The 20,315-nt window shown below is 45.4% G+C and overlaps 1 protein-coding gene across 5 annotated transcripts in view; it reads right to left on the reverse strand.

The window, feature by feature from the left end:
- Nucleotides 1–17: 17 nt before the first annotated feature.
- Nucleotides 18–20,315, reverse strand: part of KIAA1671 (KIAA1671 ortholog) — a 64,935-nt gene continuing 44,637 nt past the window's right edge. For 4 of the 5 annotated variants that reach the window (XM_059863764.1, XM_059863765.1, XM_059863767.1 and 1 more), the window contains 7 exons: nucleotides 9,593–9,711; nucleotides 5,339–5,591; nucleotides 3,704–3,878; nucleotides 3,386–3,513; nucleotides 3,060–3,193; nucleotides 2,826–2,908; nucleotides 18–2,436 (listed from right to left, as the gene is read on the reverse strand). In XM_059863764.1, the coding sequence (XP_059719747.1) occupies nucleotides 2,830–2,908; nucleotides 3,060–3,193; nucleotides 3,386–3,513; nucleotides 3,704–3,878; nucleotides 5,339–5,591; nucleotides 9,593–9,711 (888 nt within the window). In that variant the 3' untranslated portion in view covers nucleotides 18–2,436; nucleotides 2,826–2,829. Of the gene's footprint in view, nucleotides 2,437–2,825; nucleotides 2,909–3,059; nucleotides 3,194–3,385; nucleotides 3,514–3,703; nucleotides 3,879–5,338; nucleotides 5,592–9,592; nucleotides 9,712–13,999; nucleotides 14,125–20,315 lie in introns of those variants that run through there. The other variant, XM_059863768.1, reaches the window with a different exon arrangement.

Raw genomic sequence — 20,315 nt, forward strand, 5'->3', positions numbered from 1 at the left:
AAGTGTATTACAGTCTGTTCTATCATTTAAGAAGTAATAACATATTTATATATCTTTTATTACAGAGCAATAACCCGAAGAGAAGGAAGTCGATATTTAATCCATGTACAATATAAAGAAATAACAGAGCAGAAAAAACACTTTCCCATTCAACAACATTCTAAAGATGCTCTTTAATTAGACATTTAAGCATTAAACATTTCTCAGTAGTAGGTTAAACTACTCAATACAGTAATTTCAGTGCATTGTCCAAGCAGATGTGGAAATGCAAACACATTCAAGGGCTGTGTGGAAACCTCGTGTCAATGCCCTCACCTTCCTCAGCACAAACAGTTACAGAATTTCTGGCCTAGACCAAGAACCAGTAAATCCTCCAACTGCTGGGAACACAACACTGTCACCTGTGGAAGAGGAAAATGCAGCCTGTGTGGATGTTCCTGTGAGCAGGGACTGATTTCTGGATATGGGAGGCCCCAGTTGATGTGAGTGAGAACAGCCACCATCATCCTCCTCACCTGCACCTGCTGCTCAGGCTGCCCCAGGTGAGTGTCACACCCTTAGGTGCTGCCACAGGAATACACCCCCAAAAACCACACCAAGACCATCATCTAAAGGAGAGGGAAGGAAATCTGTGCAAGGTTTTAAAAGGAGCTGGTCAGTGGTGGTGGCAGCACTGACACGGCCCATCCCCAAAATTCCATCAGAATCTTGGGGATCCCTGCTCTGTGGGGAGCAGAGGGGCTGCCAAACTAACAGTGGCAACAGCTCCCATGAGAAACAGGGCAAAGCAACAGGGAAAAAACTTTTACATCAGACAGACATCTCCATCTCATCTCCAGGGAGCACAGGGAGCTGCCACCGGAATAAAATCCGGGACTGAAGAGATGTGCAGATGGGACTTGTCTCCTGCCATCCTGCTGCTATTTCCTGCAGACTGGGACTGCAAATCCCCCCCTGTGACTCTTCCATGAGGTGAATTGGCACATGGTTTTGGCAGCTCCAAGCCTGACAGACACTGGCCTGGGCAGGCCCCGCGGGAGCCGCGCTCCCAAAACGCTGAATTGGGGGGAAAAAAAAAAAAAAGACAAAAAGGAAAAGGAGCTGAAGTGCTGGTGCTTTATGGTTTGCATCTAGGGGAGCCCCTCAGCCAGTGGGAAGTGCAGCCCAAGGAGCTCTGCCAGGTGAGGAGAGCTCTCCCCTCTCCTTTTCCCTCTTCCACGTTTTCCCGGTTGAGCCTGAGGAACACCTGGAGTCAGCTCCCTCCCTGGGCTACCACACTTGGAAAGGGTATGAAAGAGCACTTATCTGGGGCAAGAATCGAGTCTGTCCTCCATGGCCATGGTGGTTGGTGCTTCAGAATGAGTGTCCAGAGACAGGGAATATCTGAGAATTAGGGATACCCAAACACCTGTGTGGACCAGGAGATCTCTACTCTGCTATCAGCACATCTTGCCAAAGGAAAAGACAGGAAATCATCTGAGAAACTGAAGATCACATTTAGGTTATCCCACAAAATCAGCATAAAAATAAAAACTTAAACCTGGTATTTACAGATTAACAAATAAAAATATGAAGTGGGACTATCTGAACTGCTATTAAAGTGACATTCAACAATTAACTGGAACCCTGATATGAGTGTAACATCCTCCCTCTTCCCTTCCTTTTTTGTTATAAAAACAGTATTTACATATTTTTACTTTTTTTTTTAAAGAGAACTGGTTGACATTATTGCTTGATCCTTTTTAGGAAAGACATTCCAATGAAGCAATTATTCCACATGCTGACAAAACACAGAATATACCACTTCAAGAGTGACAAAAGTTAACATTTTGTTCATCTAAAAATTATCTCCATCTGCCAGGTCAGCAGATCACATGTAAATACAAGCCAATCAAAAATACATTTTACAAAAAATAATCAAGTTTCCTTTTTCAATATGGCAGTAAACATGATTTGTTCTTCCACTCTCACCTTCCACAAATTCCATTCTAAATAGGAGCTTACTATTTGTTCACCAAAAAAAAAAAAGATAAATTTGATTAAAATTATTATTTTCATAAACAAACACAAAGCCCAGCCAGACACAACTCCCAGAGGTGAACACCTACAGAGTCTGTTCCACAGCGAGGGGAGTTCCCTGGATCACAGCACTCCCAAATATCTCTATTTTCCAAGACTTTCTGAAGTGCTGACCATGACCCAGGGGGGATCTCCTGGCAGGCAGGTCTGAAGTGCCACTGTCCCCCCTGACCTGACAGACACAGCTTTGTATTTGACTATGAATTGAAGCAGCTTTTCTCCACAAAACAGGAAGGCACCATGCACAGAGCAGTTGAGGCAGGAAGCAAACAGCAGCAACATGACATGGGGGTTTAGGTTCAGATGAGTTAAGGCTTCTGTTAAACTTCTTTATCTTCTCCTAGTTAGAATCACTGTCTGGAAAGGAAAACAGAAGGAAGGGTGTGATATGGTCAGCTGGGACAGGAAAACCTTAAAATGTGTTTTCTGTTGAGTGCCACCTTGGTTGTGTCTATTTAGTGCATTAAATGCTTAAGAGCCACCCAGAATTGTGCTGAAACCACACAAAGTTTTCAAACTTTGGGAAATCCCAACAAAGTGAAGTTATGAAAATCAAATTATGTGGAGAGAATCAGTGGAACTGTGACTGGGAGTGGAGGGGCACCAGTCCCTGACACCCCTGGTGCACAGGGCAGGGTAAGGGCAGTGTTGGTGGGGCCACAGTGGTGACACCAACACATCTAAGGAAATGTGAGTTTGTCACTGCACACCTGCACCCAGCAAAGCCCCCCTTCCTACCTAAGTACCTTTTCAAACCTGATTCTCATAATGGCTCTGTCTCTTCTTTGATTTCAGCTCCTTCAGCCACTGAGGAGACTTTTCTTCTGACCTAAGACATAAAAAGAAAATACTCTTTATTCTTTCATTATTAAAACTCCCGACAGAAACAACAACAAAAAAGGAAAGTACAGCTTGTTGCATTATTTTTTGCTTCCACCAAGAAGAGCATGAGCCTTTTCCTGACGCTGGGATTCTCTCACCTGTCCTCCTTTTCCACACTGGAGGGCAGCACTCTGCTGCCGGGAGTGCCGAGCTGTGCTTTGGGGGATTTGAAGAGCTGAGCAGAGCCAGTGTCACCAGAGCTCTCAGACTCCTGTCTTTTCCTCAGCTGGGCCTAAAGATAAAAATAAAGAAAGCCTTTTAAGCCAGCATCCAGGCTATTTTGTTTTTTTGGAATGCAGAACAGATCACCCCAGATTTATAAAAAAAAAAACATGTCCTGAAATGAGAGAGGGGATTCCTTATAAAGCACCTGCAGGTACTGAACTGGTTTATCTCCCACCTACTGGGCTCTGCCTGAGCTCACCTTGAGAACAGAGTGATCCATCCCTGGGAACACAGGCAGTCTCTGGGCTTGCACTGAAGATGACCTTGGAGTGTGCTGGATCTTGTCTTCCTCCTCAGAATCTTCCTGTTGCATAGTTTTCTTCTCTTCTAATTTATTGTTTAAAAAAAAAAAAAAAAGGCAGAGGGGGAAACCATGAGCTGGCTTTTCATCTCTACCCTGTTCAACATCTCTTCCTGCACTCGAGCAGGAATGAAGGGCAGAATTTAAAAAACACCTTTTACCAACTCCTGCCCTCGCACCCAGGCTGAGCACAACCAGTTATAGCTGAGGGGTTACCTGTGGAATCTTTGAACATCCAGCCATTATCTGATTCTTCTGTCAAGGAGAACCTGTTCTCCAGGTCCAGCCCTCTGCTCCTGCGCAGCGAGTGCGACGCGGGCGCCCGGCACCGGCGCTTCTTGCTCAGCTGCACCCGAGTCTTCAGAGCACTGGAGTCCAGGACAGCTGTGTGCTGCACAAACACACACCTGGGAATGAGCCCAAGCTCCTTCACAGTGAAATCCCACCCCACTTGATTGCATTCACCAATTAAAATGGATATTTGTCTGATCATTATTATTGTAGTCACTTAAAATCATATTAAAGAGAGTGTATGATGAGGACATGGTACTTTGTGGCTAACTGGGTATAATCCTTTGTTCTCTCCAGGCTGTGGATACCTGAGTTGCATGAATAATGTGCACTTAATTAATGTAAAAAAATAACTGCAATAATCAGGAGTTTAGTTCCTAGAGTGTTTTATAAATACAGGCCTTGCCAGCTGGTAGCAGCTGAAGGCAAATCCCAAGATTGGGATCTACAAAGAACAACTACACAAAATTCCCTTGCAGAGCAGAGCTGCAGCTTCCCTGCCAGCCACAAACACTCAAAGCCACTCACCAGCAACAAGGACACTCCAAGTTTAGTGTCCCACCATTCAGAAACCTTCTATGATCAGTCATTTCCAGCACATCCAATAAACAGTAACATTTACAGAACAAAGTAAGGAGCTGTAATTTACTTGCTTAAAGCAGTGTGCTGTTACAGATTTGCCTGTAAGCACCAAATATCCCTGAGCCTCCCCTTCTCCAGAAGATGTGGGTTTGCTCCTTTTTTCAAAAGATTTTAGGTCACAAATAAACTACTAATCACACAGCATTTGCCAGCTGTGTGATGTTTGCCTCTTAGAGCTATTAATGTTTTACAGAGACACCTTTAGTGGCCCAGCGACAAAACAAAACCTTCTGGAAGTGTTAAAACACTGTATGGATGTGGCACTTGGGGACATGGTAGTGGTGGCCTTGGCAGTGCTGGGGCAACAGTTGGACTCAATGATCTCAGAGAGCTTTTCCAAACTAAACAAAGTTTTTGCAGCACTAGACATCATTAATTGTGTATGGCCAGAAACTCCTGGTCTTACACCAACTGCAAGATTCTTCAATATCAAAAAAAAAAAATCCCTTAAAATGCAACTGTGAGCTACTGTGGAGAGAAACCAATTGTAAATTAGAAAAATATTAGTGAAGGTCCTTACAGTCTTAAATCTGCACAGCAGTCACTGACTATTTGTGCTATTTAATTATGCTTCCAATATTCATCCCTGGAAGTGTCCAAGGCCAGGTTGGATGGGGCTTGGAGAAAATCTGGTCTAGTGGAAGGTGTGGATGGGGGTGGAACTGGATGAGCTTTAAGATCCTTTCCAACCCAAACCCGTCTGGGATTCCACGACTGATTATCCAAGGCCAGCAATTTTATGGAATCTCTCAGAACCTAAACACCACAGGGACTTAGAAGAACTCTGGAGTTTTGATCCTAAAGGCAGGAAAGCAGCTGGGAAAATTCAGTGTGGGAAAAGCAGGGCAAAACTGGTGGCAAAGTTTCCAGAAGGAACTGGGGAGAGCTTAACCGAGGGAACACACGACAGCAACTTACATCAATGAAGGAGAAATAACTCTTGTCCTCAGGGAGTGTGTCCCCTGCAGGAGGCACATCAGTGCCATCAGTGGAGTCCATGTCTGTGCTGGAACGGTCCAGGCTGGTGCTCCTTTGCTCTTTGGAGTAGTCATGGTGCTCAGGCAGGGAGGGAGGCTCTGTCTGCGAGGACAGCGAGGACGGGTGGCTGCCCGCGGGCTGCTTCCGCCCCGACACCACCTCATTGTCCAGGGAGGGAGATTCTCCCACAAAGCTGCAAGGGGAGCAAATGGAATCTGTGAGATTTGGGGCAAACAGAGACCTGCAAGGCCAGGCTGGATCACACCTGGTCAGCAGGGGTTAAATAGAAGTGGAACAGGAAGTTGGAGGACCAGCAGCAGGGTGTGGATGCCCTCCACTGGCACAGCCCTCACCCCTTGGATTCAGAGTGTGTTGGGGACTGGGGTGGATTCCACCCAGCCAGAGGAGTTTTTCCTTCAGGAATGCTGGAGCTGAAGAGAGCTGGGCACCAGGGGGCAGCCTAAGGCAGGGCTCCACGGGCAGAGCTTCTCCTGCTCACAAAGGAGGGCAGCAGCACCTGCTCCCCGGTGCTGGGATGCTCCCAGTGTATTCCTAAAATTGCTCGCCTGGACTGACAGAAATGAGCTGCAGGGTCAGGGCTGAGAGCTGGACACAGTTGTGTCTGCCTTTCCTTGAAATAGGAAGACTCTACTGTCAGTAAAAATTGGGCTGTCTTGCTTCTAACTCCCAGTTTGAAAAAGAACAAAACCTAAAGGATTTAGCTCTGTTTTTTTTTTTTTTTCTCATCTTGATAAAAGTCTTTTGCCACTAAGCAGCATTTCTTGGACACATATCTAGGAAAACTGTTCTAAATCTAAAAAACCCATGTACATATCAATATATATACATCCTTAAAGCAATAAACCTTAGTATTTGGTACAGCAATCCCAGGAGAAACCACTCAGGAGTTTCCTGCTGGATAACAGCATTCCATCAGCACCAGCACATGGTACAATGTCCAGTCTGGCAGAGCAGAAACCCCAGAGGGTTTCCAGCACAGGAGCAGAGGGAATGCTGCTTCCCTCCCTCACCAGTGGGCCCCAGGATAATTAAGAATGGCACTAATGAGCTCTGGGGAAAGTTTTTGTTTAGGGTTTTTGCTTCAAATGACATTTGGTATCTGCAGCATTAGGCTTTAGAGCCACTGCAACATGGAAGAATGGAGAGAGGAGGGACAATCTGCAGGACCTTTCATGGAAATTGAAGTGTGTTTTGAAAGGATCCTGTTGGATTTGAACATCTCCAAAATGTCTCTTCCCTGCTACACGCCAGGGCTGCAGCTGATACAATTCACTGAGGTTTTCAAAACTGAAATATCTGAGAGCAAGATGTGATAGAAATCCAGCTGAACTAGCACAGATTGGTGGTTCCTTATTCCCAAACCTTCCCAATGGAATTTCCTTTGGAGTTTCTGCACAATTACAGCCCCATACACGAACCCCTATGGCACAGCTCATCCCCAAATGTGGGAGGGATTCCTGGAGTCCAAACCCAGTTATGTGCAGTGGATTCTTTCCAGTGAACAGCTAATTAGGGGGGAAATTCCCTTCAGAAAAATGAAACTGAAAACATATTTCCAGTTCTCATTACTGAGATATATCATGCACCTCTTTCTATTACTTCATTAAGATTTCAGGGTTTGTGAGCATATCCATGAGCTGCCCCTGATGCTCCACAGGTGCATTTATAGACACTTCTCTGAGAAATCATCCCTCACATGGAGCACACAAACCCAGCAGGATGGTTATCACAATGGAAAATAAACTGACAGCAATCCTCACTTCCAACTGCAATTAAATTTAATTAGTTTTAGCAAGACAGTGTAGAGAGGCCATAAAAAGGTGTTGTTTCAGCCTGTGAAATGAGGAGTCAGAGCTTCATGGCTCCACCATCTAAAACCAATTCCTTTCCTGTAAAAAACAATGATTTTCCTTATGAAGATTGTTCTAACCTAAAAGAGTTTTCTACAGTGCCAACTTGGAAAAGCTTATTCAAGCACTTGAGAAAAACTAAAATAAAATCTTTTAGATAAACTAAGAAAAATCCAATTAACACCTCCAAATGGGAGGAGATGGTTTCATCCCTGTCCATCCCAAGGAGTTACTGGCCAAAGCCCACTGGAACCAGCCCAGAGGAGCTCCTTATGCTAATTCCAGCAGTGACTCAGCTCTAGAAGAAAATACTCCTTCCTTCACCTTCCAAAAGCTCATCTAGGAAAAGGACAGTGTTCATCCTGTTGCCATGAAGTTATGGCTTTTGATTTCAGAATTCCCTTCCTCTCCCAGAGAAGCAGTGGAGTCACCATCCCTGGAAGTGTCCAAATGCCAAGCAGAGGTGGCACTGCTTGGTTTAATGGCCACAGTGGGATGCAGGTGAAGGCTGCACTCAGTCATTTCTTGGAGGTCTTTTCCAACCTTAAGGACTCTGTGATTCCATGAAGATGAGGTCATCCACAGAAGCACTAATGGAACACTCCTAAAATAATCCCTCCATGGCTGCAGTAGTGGGAAATGCCCCAGCCTGGAGGTTCCCCTGGCACAGCAGGAGGCTGTGACACCGTTTGGTCCCTGCAGGATGTGACACCGTGGGGCTGGCAGTGGAAATGCTCCCAGGGAAGGCAGCCAGGCCAAACAGGAAAACTGAACCAGCAACATCTCCTGAGAGTTCCTGCCTCCAGCTGGGGTGAGGAGGAGGCACCAAAGGCAGAGCCCTGCTCAGAGCACCCACAGCAAAGTGACGAGAATGTCTGCACTGCTCCTGGCAGGGACTTCATCCAAAATAAACTGCAGACAAAATGCACATTCAATACATTCCAGGAAGACTTCCATTATTTAGAAGTACATTAATCTCATTTCTCCTCAAGTGCCTGAATTAATACAGCAGTAATTCCCCTGCAATGAGCTGTAAGTCAAAATAAAGCAGCGCAATGGGGTGGCAAAATGCTGAAGAATCTCTACACCGTCACCATTATACTGTAAAAAAGGCACAATCTAAACACTTCTTGCAGTGCAAACAAAATTCCAGCACATGGGATTGAGTTCAATCCTCCAGTGAACTGGAATGTTTAGGTGGAGCTGCTCTAATCAGGATGGATGGATCGAAATAACTCTCCAGTGCTGTCTGCTGTGAAGCTGAGACAAGCACCTTTGTTAAGAATCTGATCTCAGAAATGTCTGTACCATCCTGGAATCCAAGTTAATTTTAAAGCAGCCTGGCTGTCACTGTTGGCACTCACTTGGCTGCTGAGCCTCGAGCTGGTCTTTACCCTGATTTCATAAGCAATAAAAATATTCATAACACACAGTTCTCAAGTGCAGAACAAACCAAATGTAATTGACTTTAATGTCTGCTGTAAGATCCCAACAAGAATAGCATTAGAAATCAGATAAAATGCTATTTTCATACCACACTGAGCAGACATGATATAAGTTCAGGGTAGATCAAGCTGTAATTTACACAACAGGTGTGAACTATAAAAAACCTCACACTTTGCTGCTCTAGGTTTATTTCACTAAATCATTCTAAGAACAGAAAAGCATCAGCAATACTCAATATCAGTTTCACTCAGCTGATATTCCATTTCATCCTCCACTTCACCAGCAATAAAACACTTGAGAGTCTGAGATGTGGGCATGGAGAGATGCACCCTGAGTCACCCCACCTGAGCTCCAGAGGGATTTTGCCACTCTGCTATTCCAGAGGGATTTTGCCATTCAACCCACCTGGCAGTATTTTTAAAGGAAAGACAATGACAGAAAATCAGACTTAAAAACAAAGAAAACAAATAGAAGTGTGTTAGAATGCTGGGGGACACAAGACAGATATGGACTTTGGACTTGGTTAACATAAGAGATTTGATAACAGGATGCTCTGGCAAAAGCAAACAGAACTTTGAAAATTAGAGTACAAGAAGATTAAATTAAACAAGTTTACTGGAAAAAGAAATCTCATTAAACTTTGCAAGCAAGAGATGTTGTTATATGCATAAGTTTGTGAATGTGATTTTAACTTAATCAATGTAGTTCACCCACAGAAGTGTCCAACAACAGGGCTTGGAGCAACCTGCTCTAGCAGACAGCGCCCCATGGCCGAGGGTTGGAATGAGAAGATCTTTAAGGCCATTCCAGCATGAAAGCACTCTGGGATGCTGGGACTGCAGCCTTCCCCTCCTCCCCAGCTGAGGAGAGCCCTCACCTGTCGCCGCTGTGCCGCTGCTCGCTCCAGGTGCCGTACTGGCTGTCGGGCTCCTGCACCAGCGTGTCCGTGTCCTTCGCCCCCGGCGGCTGCCTGGAGAAGCATTGCCTCAGCTGGTCCTGCAAAAACACCTCCAGTCAGTGCTCCAGCCCCTGGCTGAGGCATGAACAGCTTTTACTGGCAATAACGGGTTGGAATCTGAGAGTTAAACTCCGCCGGCTGGGAAGGAACTTAAACGCGAAGAACTGCTGCGAAGTCGGAGCGACAATTCTCTGGGCAGTAATTCTCTGAACAATAATTACAATCATTGCTTTCCTGGGCAAATAAAGGATTCCAGAGGTTGGAGCTGACTCCCTGGTTTCAGGAACTCCATGCTGCTTTAATATTGCTCTTATCTCAGGTTGCACAGAGCTTCTCAAAGCACCTATGCAAGCAGAGGAATTGTGCTGGGAATGATATTTCATCTCCTCAAGCACAGCAGGCAAACATCAACTGCACTGCTCTTTTCCTGGGTTTAATAAAATGATCCTTCCCCCCCCCCCCCCCCAAACTTTCTTTGGAAGACATTCAAAATAAAATGCATAAATACATAAATAAAATAAGCACAAGGCCAGACACAAAAAGCCTTCTACCAACAGATGCAACATCCAAACCCAACCCAGGACAGACCACAGTGGGTTTGCTTTGTTTTACTCTCACCTCTCCCCTCCTGACTGTTTTTATTCCATGGATCTGCTGCTTTCCTAAGAAGGAATGAGTGGATCCCAGGCCCTCAGCTTTCCAGAGAGAGAAGTGGGTCAGTGCTGGCACCCCAGATTTGCAGCACACCAATGTCAACCCAGCCCTGCAGTTGTGCAGAGCTATTCAGGGAGCTTCAAGAGCTCCTGAAATCCTACACTGGGAGCAGATAATTAACTGTTGGTCTCTTTCACCTTCATTACCCTGAGCAAATACAAACATGGCTTTCAGCTCCAGATCAGTTTTGCTTATCAAGATTTTATCTGACAGCAAATTACATGGTTTTCCACCTGCCCTTGGAAAATGCAAGGATTTTTTGCTCTTTGTAAGTACCCCCTGCCTCCAACTCCCTGAGCAGAACAAGTTGCTGGACTAGAACACAACTCTTCCTCTTCAGGCAGCACACACAAAGAAACAATAATTAGGAAATCCCACATTTAATATGTAGTATTCCTTCATATTATTGAGGGGGGAAAGAGATGGCATGTTTACTTGTTTCCATAATTTTGTACACCTAAGGAATGCTGCCTTAAGACTATAAAACCATTAAGAATAATTCAGCAGTGCTGACACCTGGCTACTGAAGAAGTCCCACAACACTTCCAATTCTCATAATCAGTTCTTATTTCCCAGTGGCCACAGCCACTCTCCAGCCCTGTTCTGCTCTTTGCTGCTGACAAAGTGTGTGTGTTTTAATGCAAGGAAAATGCAAAAGGCTCCACCATTTACTCCAGCTATCACCATGTACCTCAAAGTTAAAGACCAAGTTAAATTCTGTTTGCAATTCTCAAGTCAAACAGGTTTGGTTTCTGAGTTACATGGAACAGACGTTTCCTGCTTTTCATACTCCAGATGTTCCTGCAGCCCCAGAACTCACTGGTTCTTACACTTTATGCAATCATAGATCTTTAAGGTTGGAAAAAACCCTCAAAAAGATGGAGTCCAACCTATCCTACATAGATATCTAAATAGAGACAAGTACATGAATGCCTGGAGGCAAGTTAAGCTCTTACATTTCCCAGTCCATGCCAGGTACCAGATTCCAAATGTGAGCCAGGCACACGCTGCTTCCAACACTGGAGACAGTCTGGCATTTCCTAGAAACCACAGGGCATTTCCTCCTCCTTGGCTTGGCTCTATGTTTTGCCTTCCACAAATTCCCTCTGCAGCTTCCCAATGCCATGATTTGCTCCAGGGACTCCTGGGCTCAGCTCTCACCCAGTGGCCAGGCACCTTTGGCTGGCAGCTGCCCTTCTAGGAAAGGCACTAACAAATACCAGTGGCTCTTCTCACTTCCCTCCCAACTGTCCAAGCTCATTCAGGGGATTATTTTCCACCTTGACGCTTATTATGAATTTTTTTCAATGCCAATCCCACATCATGAGTTACCCTATTCTTATAATCAATTTGTACAATGTTTTCAACTGGTTACAACTAAAGACCATTACCTCTACACATGGCACCATTTTATTTGCAATCATTCATGCTGCTTCTGCTAGAAATTAGACTCAAAAGCTTAGAAGCAGGAGCAGGAGGAGCAGCTTTTGTCGTGCTGCAGTGGGGAGCCCTTGTTTACACAGCAGTGAGTTATCAGAGCCCCGGGGGCAGTGCACAGGGGTGTGGACAGCCCAGATAACAACGGCTCAGCAGCCACAGGGGTCAAGTTTAGATGCAAAGACACCACTGCTGTGAAGGCTCAGTAATACCTAACAACATTTTACACTGCTGCCCAGAATGACACCATAAGCAGAGTTATTTCTGGGTGCTAAACCCAAAACAAGCCTGAAAAAGAAATAAAATTACTGCTTCTGACGGCGCTGTGAAGTTAAGTTCAATACAACAAGCAAAGTCTAAATGTCAGGAATAAAACACTCCAAACTCTAGGAAATCTACAGTTCTCTGTGTTCTGAAGACTTTGTTATATTCAGAATCACTATTTCATTTTGCTTCTGGAGGAAGCTGCTTATTTCAACACGATTGTGTCCTTCCCTGACAGACCCTTTCAACACGTATTTTTTAAGGTGCCAAATGATTAATTGGAAAAAATAAATGCTCTCTAGGTACCAAGCAGAAAAATAAGGAGTGGGAAGAGGAGCTGATCCTCTCCTTGGCTGGTGGAGGAGGTGTTGGCTGGGGGCACCGAGAGCGGTGCAGAAAAGCAATTTATAGCCTGTGCAGCAGCTCAGAGGAGAGGGGGTGCTGAGGAAGGAAGTGACAACAAACCAGGAAGATTTTCCTTGCCAGAAGGTGATTATTAGCAAGAATGAAGAGTTTTAGCTTTTCTTTTGAAGATCTCTTTTCTATTATTATCATCACACTCCTGAAAGACTCAAGGCAGTCAACACATGAATCCAGGCAAGGTACAGACATTTCCTCCATAAACAGAATACTCAGGAAACTGGAAAACCAACAATTCCAAAGGAAAAAGCAGTAAAGAAGGGTCTGGTGTCTTTTTAGCACACAAGATAAACCCAAATTAGAAGTTGTCTAATTTATGATGACAGAAAAATCTCCCAAATCAAATAAACCCCACAATTGATCCAGGTTTCAAATGCTCTAATTCTCCAAGCTTTGATGCTTAACTTCCCAATTCTTACACCAGGAGCTAGGGAAAAAAATATCTACTTAATCTTTCTATAAAATTAAGCAGCTGAGCTGTGTCCTGCTTTGCCTCTCGTTCTTTTAAAACTAGCCATTATGATTATGCCTCTTTCAGTCTTCCCTTGGAATTAAGCTGGGCTTGGCTACAATCCAGGGCTGATTACTCCTGCAATTTCCCGTTCCTGAAAACGACGCACACACAACACTGGTCCCACCAGCCCCAAAATTACCCCTAACTCTGGGTCAATGCAGATATTTATGTGCAAAACCCTCCTGCACTGATGGGAAATGAAGACCTGGCACAGGAGGAACACCAGCTCTGAGAGATCTCCTGAGTCAGAAGCTGCACAGACAGTTTCAAAAATATCTTTGTTTGCCAAGGAGCCCGAGACATCAGCCAGCCAAAGTGACAGCCCACAGCTTGAGTGTGAATGTTCAGAGCTAAATTCCACTGGCATGGGTTGGGTATGAAGAGGAACTGCACAATGGAAGGAAGTTTTGACCATCTGCCTTGTTAATATACAACTCAGAGAAAAAATGGTGCTGAGTTCTTGAAAAGGGCAGCTTTTTCTTTTTTTTTTTCCCATTTTTCCCTCTGCTTACCTTCATTAAAGAAGCAAAAAAAGTGGTCAAATTGCCCCTTAAGTGTGACACTGCATTTTAGCAGAGCTCACAAGTTCTTACAAATCCCAAAAAGTATTCCAACTGTTCCCCTGCAGCATGCCAGGAAGACAGCAACAGACCCCCACCTATTCATATCTTATGGTATTATTTTGTAGTTGACTCTGCTTTGAATGGGATGCTGGGCTTGATGAGCACAAGGAGTCCCTTATAACCTAAATTATTCTACAATTACTCTAAGAATTTGAAGGACTAAGAGGTGAATGATATATTTTGGAGCACTAACAGAATTACCAGAACATGACATCAGATTGAAACCAACAACACTGAAAACCCCACCACAATAAGAGGGCTTAAGGGTCACAGCCCATGGATTTTAATTTGGAAGTACCCAAATGTCAAGACAGCAAGTGGGAAGAGGATCCCAGGATTTCCATCTGTACTTACTATCCATCCAATGAATGCTGCCCATAAGGAGTAAGTCATGGCTCCAGCTCCTCTTAATTCCCAGCAATCAGGTGGGATTCAGACTGGGGAGATCAGCCAACTCCTGCTTTAATTAACAGCTGAATGGAGTCAGTGCCTAGGGGAATGCTCCAGGCTGAGGCAGCACCTTCTGCCCCCACCCTCCCTGCTGCAGCCCCAGATAAAGAGTTCCAGGAACTGCCCAGCTGAGCTCAGGGATGGTTCCAGACCTCCAGCATGAGGGAAAGCTCCCCAGCTCTCCCCAACACCCCTGCCAGCACAACAGCCCCAATCAGGAGAGCACTGCCCCATCCCTGGAGACCAGCCCCAAGAGCAGGGACAGAATTGAGGGAATTATTCCATCTCAGAACCTCCAGGGCTTTCCAGCCTGACCCAGCCACCTCCAGGGTGTCAGCAGCTAAGGAGATGGCAGTGAGTGGCTGTGGAGTCTGCTCAGGTGGAGCATCCCTCTGGGGGGTGTCCAGCTCTGGGGGCCCAGCACAGGGAGGATGTGGAGATGTTGGAGTGAGTCCAGAGGAGGCTGTGAAGATGATTAGAGGGATGGAGCAGCTCTCCCATAAGGAAAGGCAGAGAAATGGGGTTGCTCAGCCTGGAGAAGAGAAGGCTCCAGGGAGACCTTACTATGGCCTTGCAGTATCTAAAGGGGCTCCAAGAGAGCTGGGGAGGGACTTTGGACAAGGGGGAATGGCTTCCCACTGACAGAGAGCAGCTTCAGATTCAGGTCAGGAAGAAATGCTTCCCTGCCCAGGGCAGCTGTGGCTGCCCCGTCCCTGGAAGTGTCCCAGGCCAGGCTGGACAGGGCTTGGAGCAGCCTGGGATAGTGGGAGATGTCCCTGCTCATGGCAGGGGCTGGAATGGGATGAGCTTTAAGGTCCCTCCCAACCCAGACCATTCCATGATCCCTCTGGCCCCGCTGCATCCTGGGCTGGGCAGCACAAGCTGGTTTTATGTGAAAAACTGGAGCTGCTGCTGCTGCTGAATGCACAAACAGTGCCTGGAGAAACACACGTGTGCCCCACGTGACTGTGAGCACTCACACAGCACATTCAGCTCTCTCAGATCCTAAGGAGCTCCACTGCTCTGCTCAAAAATCCTTTAAATAATGGATGTTTCCCTCTCCCATGGGCAGTAGAGTACGTTCCAGTCCCACAGTACCAAGCATCTCATAAATGCCATCAGGCCTGACAGCCTCCCTGTTGCTATGCAACCCTGGGCTGCCTTTCCATCTGAGTTTTGCCTGCCTCTTCCACAGGGATATGATACCCAACCACCAATTACATCCCTGATGCTAAAGCCTGACAGCATTTCCCTTACGAAACAGGAGTTGTTTTTAGAGGGTGACTGGTCTAATTCTCCCCCTTTTCACTGCTTCCCCATTGCTGCACAGGACTGAATCCCAACCCTTTCCCCCTGGAAAGGCACAGCAAAAATTACAGATATACTAAAGGAGCTCCAAGAGAGCTGGGGAGGGACTTTGGACAAGGATGTGGAGGGGAATGGTTTTAAACTGGCATAGGGCAGGTTTGGATCAGATATTAGGAAGAAATTCTTGCCTGTGAGGGTGGTGAAGCCCTGGCACAGGCTGCAGCACCAAAGAGAGACCCAAAGTCTACCCTGCATGGATTCTGGCCACAGCAGAGAATGTGGGCAGAGGAATGCAGATGAAGTTGGTTTTGCCAGGGATCTGGTTACTACCATGCAGTGCCATCAGCTCTCTGCTCCTGCAGGGACTCCTGGTGCTGTTCTCCTCATTCCACAGAAGATTTCAAAGACATTTGAGAGTTTGTCACTTTTTCTACTCTGCAAATGGAGATGCTCTGCCTGGCTGTGAACACTCACCACACACAGGTCAGGTGGTTCAGAGCAAGGCTGAAGATGGAGCAGAGATTGACCTGATGTGCAAAAAGCAGACAAAAATCTAATTCTAAATATAAGCCCTGCTAGGGCTGAGTGAGCCACAACAGCACTTCCTCTGAGAGGTGGGAACATACAACACCACAGCACAGCAGAGGAACTAGCTGGGAACATCTTTAAAACCTCTCCTATATCATCAGATTAAATTTCCTTTTCAGCCTGAGGCAGCCAAGCTGATAAGGAATGAAGCCCTAAGGAAGCCAAGGCAGCAGGAAGGAGCCAGAGGCTTGGTCAGGAAGATGCTGAGCAGTGAGAGGGAATCCAGGCTCTCCCCAGGCACGTGTAACTCCCATCAGAGTTAATAAAACCTGGAACAGCATCCCTCGACTTCAACACTGCAGGAGGCACATGCCAGAATAAGGCAATTTCATTCTGGGATGCCAAGGAGGGGATAGATTTGCTTTTTTTGAAAAGCTGCATAGTTGAAATCAACACCTCCTACTCCAAATGCTGCATTTCACAGCTCTTCTACACAGTTAACGTCTCTCCACATGAGACACAAGTTAAACTTCAAACAAACATCCCTGGGAAAAAAGCTCTCCTTAGCTTAAAGCCTGGAATTAAAGATGTGGAGAAAGTGATAGGATTTCCTGACAACAAGTGAATAACAAACACGCTCGTTTCAACACACAGCTCAGGAGATGTTTTAGGAGACAGCAGTCAAAACACACACACAGTCACCCCCCAGTCAATGCCAGGAGTGTTTCCCAAAACTTTCACAATATTACCAATTTCAATAAAAATGGATTGCCAGGATAGGGAGGCTGTGAGGTTGGGAGGCCCTGGCACAGGGTGCCCAGGGAAGCTGTGGCTGCCCCTGGAAGTGTCCAAAGCCAGGCTGGAAAAACCTGGGATACTGCAAGGTGTCCCAGCCCATGGCAGGGGGTAGGACTGGGTTATTTTAAGCCCCCTTTCAACCCAAATTCTTCTGGGAGTCTATGATTCTAAGGCTTGCATTCAGAGAAGTTTTTGTATGATACAATTTATTTCCCCTGAAAGCTGTCACTTACAGCTTAAAAAAAAAAGGCAGCAAGGTGGATGAACAGAAAATATCAGCCCTAAATCTATTTATGCTATTTTCTTCTTGTTTAAGAGCATGGTGAAAATCAACTCCTTGCAATCAGCATAAATGAAATCACAGAGTAAAGTCGTTTAAATAATTATTCCTGCCAAAATAATGAGAGAACAACAAAGGCAGCCACCAAATGCCCATCACTATGGGTTTCTGGCCCAGATTTATCTGCCAGCTCCGTTCATGGCCTGTTAAACCAAAGAGAAGTTATTAAGAATGAAAAAGCAGGAACTGCTTCAGCACTGGCCCTTGTATCTTCATTAATTAAACTGAACAGCTTCACTCCTCCCCCCAGCCCCAAACAAGACAAACAACTCATTTTTAAAGCCTGCTTGCTGCAAACTTGCTTCCCCCTACCCTAACAGCTCCCTGAGAATTTAAAGATTAAATTTAAAGATTAAAATTCCATTTACTGATAGTACCCAAATACTATTTTTGAGAACAACTCACTGTGTTCTCAGTGAATATTAGGGCAGAACAATTCAGCAGAACTATTCACTGTAGGGCCTGTACCTATTCCAAGTTCAGAATCAAAGTGCCAACTTGTAGTAATTTCTCTTTACAAATTTGTTGAAGGATGTTCACCACAAAGGACAAACTTTTTGCAGGGTACAACATAAGAGGCACTGCAGATCAAAGCTCTTTTCTAAGCAGAGACACAGTTCAGGTGCATGCAGGTGTGGAACTCAAACCAGGGCCCTGTCCTGCTCCAGAAAGGGATCCTCTTGGATGGGAAAAGGCAGAGTCCATCAGCTTTCCCCAGCAACAAGCTGTACAAGCTTAGAATGAAACATCTGGGAAGATCAGGAAAAACTAGGATGGGAATTTCAGCCTCTAGCAGAGAAAGGGCTGTGGGGTGCAACAAAAACCCTCAAAAGGACTAAGTGCCCTCCCAGCCATCTGGGACACATGCATCAAACAAATCACTCCACTTCCACATTTTGGAATTAAAAACTGAATCCAAACTAAGTACCAGATGAATTTTGAATGAAAACAACATCTTCTTTGACTGCCCAGTACACCAAAAGCAAACCACTCCTAAATGCACTTAGGTGTTATTTTTAGTATGTATCAGAGCAATTTAGGTAAAACACATCGACCACTCTCAGCCCCAGAATTCCTCTTTCCTGTTCTGTGTGAAATACCTCTGAGGTTTTCCATGACTTTTTTTAGCAGTGTAAGTGGAGCCAAGGGAATCAAACAGCTTGCCCTGGTTTTATTGTATGGCAACAAACCTCGAGACCTAGAACAGTGCTGGCTGTGAAACCAGATCTCACACCTATAATAGAACCATGACCCATAGACCCTGATTAAATCTGAGGCCATGTTTAATGCATGTATCTCTGCTCCTCTTACAAAGACACCAAGCTGATGACATGAGATGAAAATGGACAATTACCTCCATCAAAATACCTGAAAGAAAAAATCAGCTTCTATTTAAAAGGTCTCACTGCAAAGCAAAAACTTCTGCAAGCTCAGCTACGGATTTGCAGATGTGAGGGTGAAGGAGTTTACTCACACTGATTTAAATTGTGCAGTCTGAGTTGAATTTGGAGAGCTTTCTGTGCTTTGTGTGATGCCAAGTTCTCCACCAGTAGCCACCAGTGGCAGCAGGGAAGGGAGCTGGAAGCCCCTGGCTGTGTCAGGCAGGAGTTCATGGGCACGGCTGCTCCTTTAAGACTCCATCAGCCCTGAGTGACTGCTCTACACCACAGCCCCAAAGCTGCACAGAAATCAGTTTACATGAATTAGACACTTCTTACTCATTCCACAGTTTTTTCTAGCACAATGTCAGTAGCTCCAAGGACTAAGACAGGACCCTGTTGCAAAAAAGCTAAAAACTACCAGCTCCAGGTCTGTATTCAGCAGTCATTTGCCACAGACACAATGGCACCAACCACAAACTTATTGGAGTGCTCAGACCTTAAGTTTGAGCCCAAGTGAAACCAAATTCCCACATAAAGCCAAGCACAAGCAGAATTCCTGCTGAAACAGAGGAACAGCAGCTCCAGCACTGTCACCAGTGACTTAAGTGAAAAGGTCACCCTGTGTCTCCTCATTTCTGCTCAGTAAGCAGTGCTGTGTAGGACAGCAGAACATTTGTCCTCTGCAGGTTTCACATTCCCATTTTTCAGCCTTCTTCTACATGAGTTGTTCCTTCAGATGATTCCAATAAATCTAAACCACCAGCTTAAAAAAAAGCCAAGAGAACTTCACTACACTAACACTGTAACAGTGGTTACCAAATATTTTCTTCTTCATTCTTTTGTGCTTACTTGACACTATTTTCTTTCCCAGTCTGTCCAAACAGGACAGGGATAGCAAGCTGGGACAGAAATGCTCTACCCAGTGCTGATAGAGAGCAGTGAAAGAGCCACATTCAAACACCACACCTGCCCAAGGAATGCAGCGTCACCTGCGCTCATTCCCTGAGCAAACCCCACCAGAGCTGCCTGTGTTTACACTTCACAATGAGTAACTGTTTTGTTTAATAAAAAACATTTTAGCCACTTCAGAGAGTTTGGATTTACCCACATGTTGGCACCAAGGCTTGGGGCCCCTTCCCACACAACTCAACCACAGTAACTGGTCAAACATTGGGCTTAAATCACCAGTTTCAGCTGCTCTCCATGAAATAAACAGAATAAAACAGATTTGCTTTCCTTTCACTCCCTATCACCCCAAACCTTTGCTGCTTTACAGGATGTGCCAGAACTAGAATTGGGGGTGTCAATAATGGCCAGGAAGGTCATGGCAGCTGCAGCCCTCAAGAAACCAGCCTCTTCTCCACCTCTTTGCCATGCCATGGAATACAGACAGTCCTTCCTGAAAATAACCTGGAGACTAATGGAAAAGGGAGGGGGGGAAAGGGCTCTGCCTGGCACAGAGCTGTGGAAAACCAAGAGCTCTTCACCTTTCCTTTGCTCCCAGGAAGTGCACCCTGTCTCTGCCATGCCACAGCCTTCACATGCCACATTGACCCTATTGCTTCCATGGCATGACAAAGTAGGAAGCACTCTGAGAAAAAAACACCTATTTCTCAATAAAAGAAGGAAATAATGATCATTTATGTTGCCTGCACAGTGACAGCACTTCACTCTTACAAATTTAGCTTCAGGCATTTTTTACTAGAAAATCACAAATACTGAAGCACATCCAAAGCCATGCTGGCCTGTGCTGGGGAACTGACCAACACCAGCCCAGTTTCAGCTTAACTCTCTAATTTCAGACCAATACATGTCCTATCTTACTGTCTTGCTTCAAAATCAACCACATTGTTCCCATTCCCCA

This window comes from Haemorhous mexicanus, chromosome 19, assembly GCF_027477595.1.
Source record: "Haemorhous mexicanus isolate bHaeMex1 chromosome 19, bHaeMex1.pri, whole genome shotgun sequence".
Classification (NCBI taxonomy): Eukaryota; Metazoa; Chordata; class Aves; order Passeriformes; family Fringillidae; genus Haemorhous; species Haemorhous mexicanus.